A 1,992-nucleotide genomic window follows, 5' to 3' on the forward strand; every position below is an offset into this window, starting at 1 on the left:
GCTCCACGTGACGCGTTGCCGGGCAGCGGGACGCAGCGCAGCGCGGCGCCATGGCCGCTCGCGGCGGGGAAAAGGAACCGCCGGACGCGGTGCACCTGAACCGGCTGCTTTGCGAGCGCGTGCGCAAGGAGCTGCGCTGCCAGCGGCTGCACACCGAGCACAGCATCAACCCGCTGAGGCGCGGTGAGCGCCCACCTCCTGGGGAAGGGGGAGGAACGAGGCTGGGGCGGGCAGTAGCAAAGAACCTGTAGCCGGGTCGATGTAAGCGCACGCTGAAGCCCTTCGCCCGCATCGCTTCTCTTCCAGTTCACACGGTCACTCAGAAGCCCATGTCCTGGCACGACAACATCGAGGAGCCTGCGGATGGTGAGTGGTGATAAGCACCAGAAAATGACCCCCGCCCTCCGCCTGCCAATGTTGGGGATGGATTGTGTCCCATTCTGACACACGGCCCCGGGGCTGTCGAGCTTTGTCATGCTTCATTTATATTCATGTCCCTTAACCAACAGCCAAGTTTTTGAATATTATTCATCAAGCAGTGCTGGAGCCAACGAAGAAATACTCAGAGCCACAAACAGAGAGCCAGGAAATAGGCTGGAACACAACGCCTCTGGTGAGTAGGGTGTGACTCAGGCTGAGCCCAGCGCCCAGAAAGGTGCAAGAAAATAATCTGTGGCAAATACACAAAATAGGAATGTCTCCAACGCTTACAGGCAGCAAGCTTGCCAAGTTGAGATCTAAGAGGACTCTTCCCCTGATGGAGCCTTGTCCGCATAGAATCAGTAGCCTTGCTCTGCAAAGCTTGCATACAAAATATCTACAAAGGCAGCAATGTGTTTGGATCAGCTACATGCCAAGCTGGGGGTCAGGGCTGCTCATTAAGCATTCAGCTTTGAGCTACAGCAAACAATGCCAAGTGACACAGATAAGCGCTGCAAAAAAAAGTCTGCTACATCTTTCAAACAAACTGAAAGCAGAACTAACAAAATCAATAATCAGTTCAGCACAGCTGAGGCAGAATATATCAATGAAGATTCATTTTGAGAAATATGAATAAGCAGGAGGATGGAGAATCTTACTAACAAGATGACATCAATCATATCTGACACAGAGAGCCGTGACAGTAACTGATTTTGTAGATTAGCATTTCCAGAAAGGCAAATGAGGGCTTCATTAATTTTGGCCAGTTACAAAGAACTAAAATAAGTAAGAATCTTCTGCAGATTGTCATATTACACTCCAAGTAAACTCGTTACTCATGACAGACATCCCAGGAGGGCTTCACACTGTTAAATAATGGCAGGAGGATGAGCCTGGCAGGAAAGAGACAATATAAGCGTAGAGAAGTGAGTTTACAGTCAAGATTCCTAAAGGTGCTTCCAAAATTGAGCTCTCCCTTTTCACTAGGTTCTCGTGTAATGAAACTGGGAACACTACAGCAAATCCCTTTCAAAAGGAACAGCAATCAATTCTAGGAAAAGCCCGTGCTTATCCAGTTTATGGTAATTGCTTTCCAGATTGACACAGACCGCACTGATCGCAGACTCTTCTTCCCACGCCGGAAAACTGAGGTCACTGAACAAATGGCTGCCACGGGGCACATGAAGAAGCAGTAGGAGAAGCTGCAGTAGTAAAGTGGGCAGAGCCACACAACGTAGAATAAAGTAGCTAATGCTATCTAATGCGTTAGACCAGGGTTGTTATTAGGTGAGTATGGATTTTTGGCAAGAGAAGATTGCAAAAAAAAAAAAGAAAAGTGAGGATAGAATTCTTGTCTGTCCAGACTTGCAGCCTTACAGAAATAAAACTATTTGTAAGACTGCTGCATTTGTCTCAGACTTCTTATTGTGATATCAGCAACATGACTCAGAATTCTACGCCCCCAAATACGTATCAAAAGTAGCTGCAGAAAAAGCTGTCATAACAAAGGGAAATGGGGCAGATCTCAGCCACTGTTCATAACACAACTAAATACAAATCAGACACAGGAGC

At 47.7% G+C, this 1,992-nt stretch overlaps 1 protein-coding gene across 2 annotated transcripts; it reads left to right on the forward strand.

The window, feature by feature from the left end:
• Positions 1-3: 3 nt before the first annotated feature.
• CFAP144 (cilia and flagella associated protein 144) lies at positions 4-1,825 on the forward strand. 2 transcript variants are annotated; one of them, XM_031600767.2, is made up of 4 exons: positions 4-183; positions 307-366; positions 540-613; positions 1,518-1,825. In XM_031600767.2, the coding sequence occupies exons 1-4, from the start codon at positions 51-53 to the stop codon at positions 1,614-1,616; spliced, it is 366 nt and encodes a 121-aa protein (XP_031456627.1). In that variant the 5' UTR covers positions 4-50; the 3' UTR covers positions 1,617-1,825. The 2 variants fall into 2 exon arrangements, with proteins under 2 accessions (XP_031456627.1, XP_031456619.1); XM_031600759.2 differs by having other exon boundaries at positions 8-183; positions 510-613.
• Positions 1,826-1,992: the final 167 nt, after the last annotated feature.

The sequence above is a fragment of the Phasianus colchicus genome, chromosome 9, assembly GCF_987193195.1.
Source record: "Phasianus colchicus chromosome 9, bPhaCol1.hap1.1, whole genome shotgun sequence".
NCBI classification, from domain to species: Eukaryota; Metazoa; Chordata; class Aves; order Galliformes; family Phasianidae; genus Phasianus; species Phasianus colchicus.

What these genes read in the sequence shown, in the direction of transcription:
- CFAP144 (XM_031600759.2), top strand. Translation starts at nt 51, where the DNA reads ATGGCCGCTCGCGGCGGGGAAAAGGAACCGCCGGACGCGGTGCACCTG. An exon ending in CATCAACCCGCTGAGGCGCG is followed by an intron (nt 184 to 306) that starts GTGAGCGCCCAC and finishes CTTCTCTTCCAG; the next exon opens with TTCACACGGTCACTCAGAAG. An exon ending in CATCGAGGAGCCTGCGGATG is followed by an intron (nt 367 to 509) that starts GTGAGTGGTGAT and finishes CTTAACCAACAG; the next exon opens with CCAAGTTTTTGAATATTATT.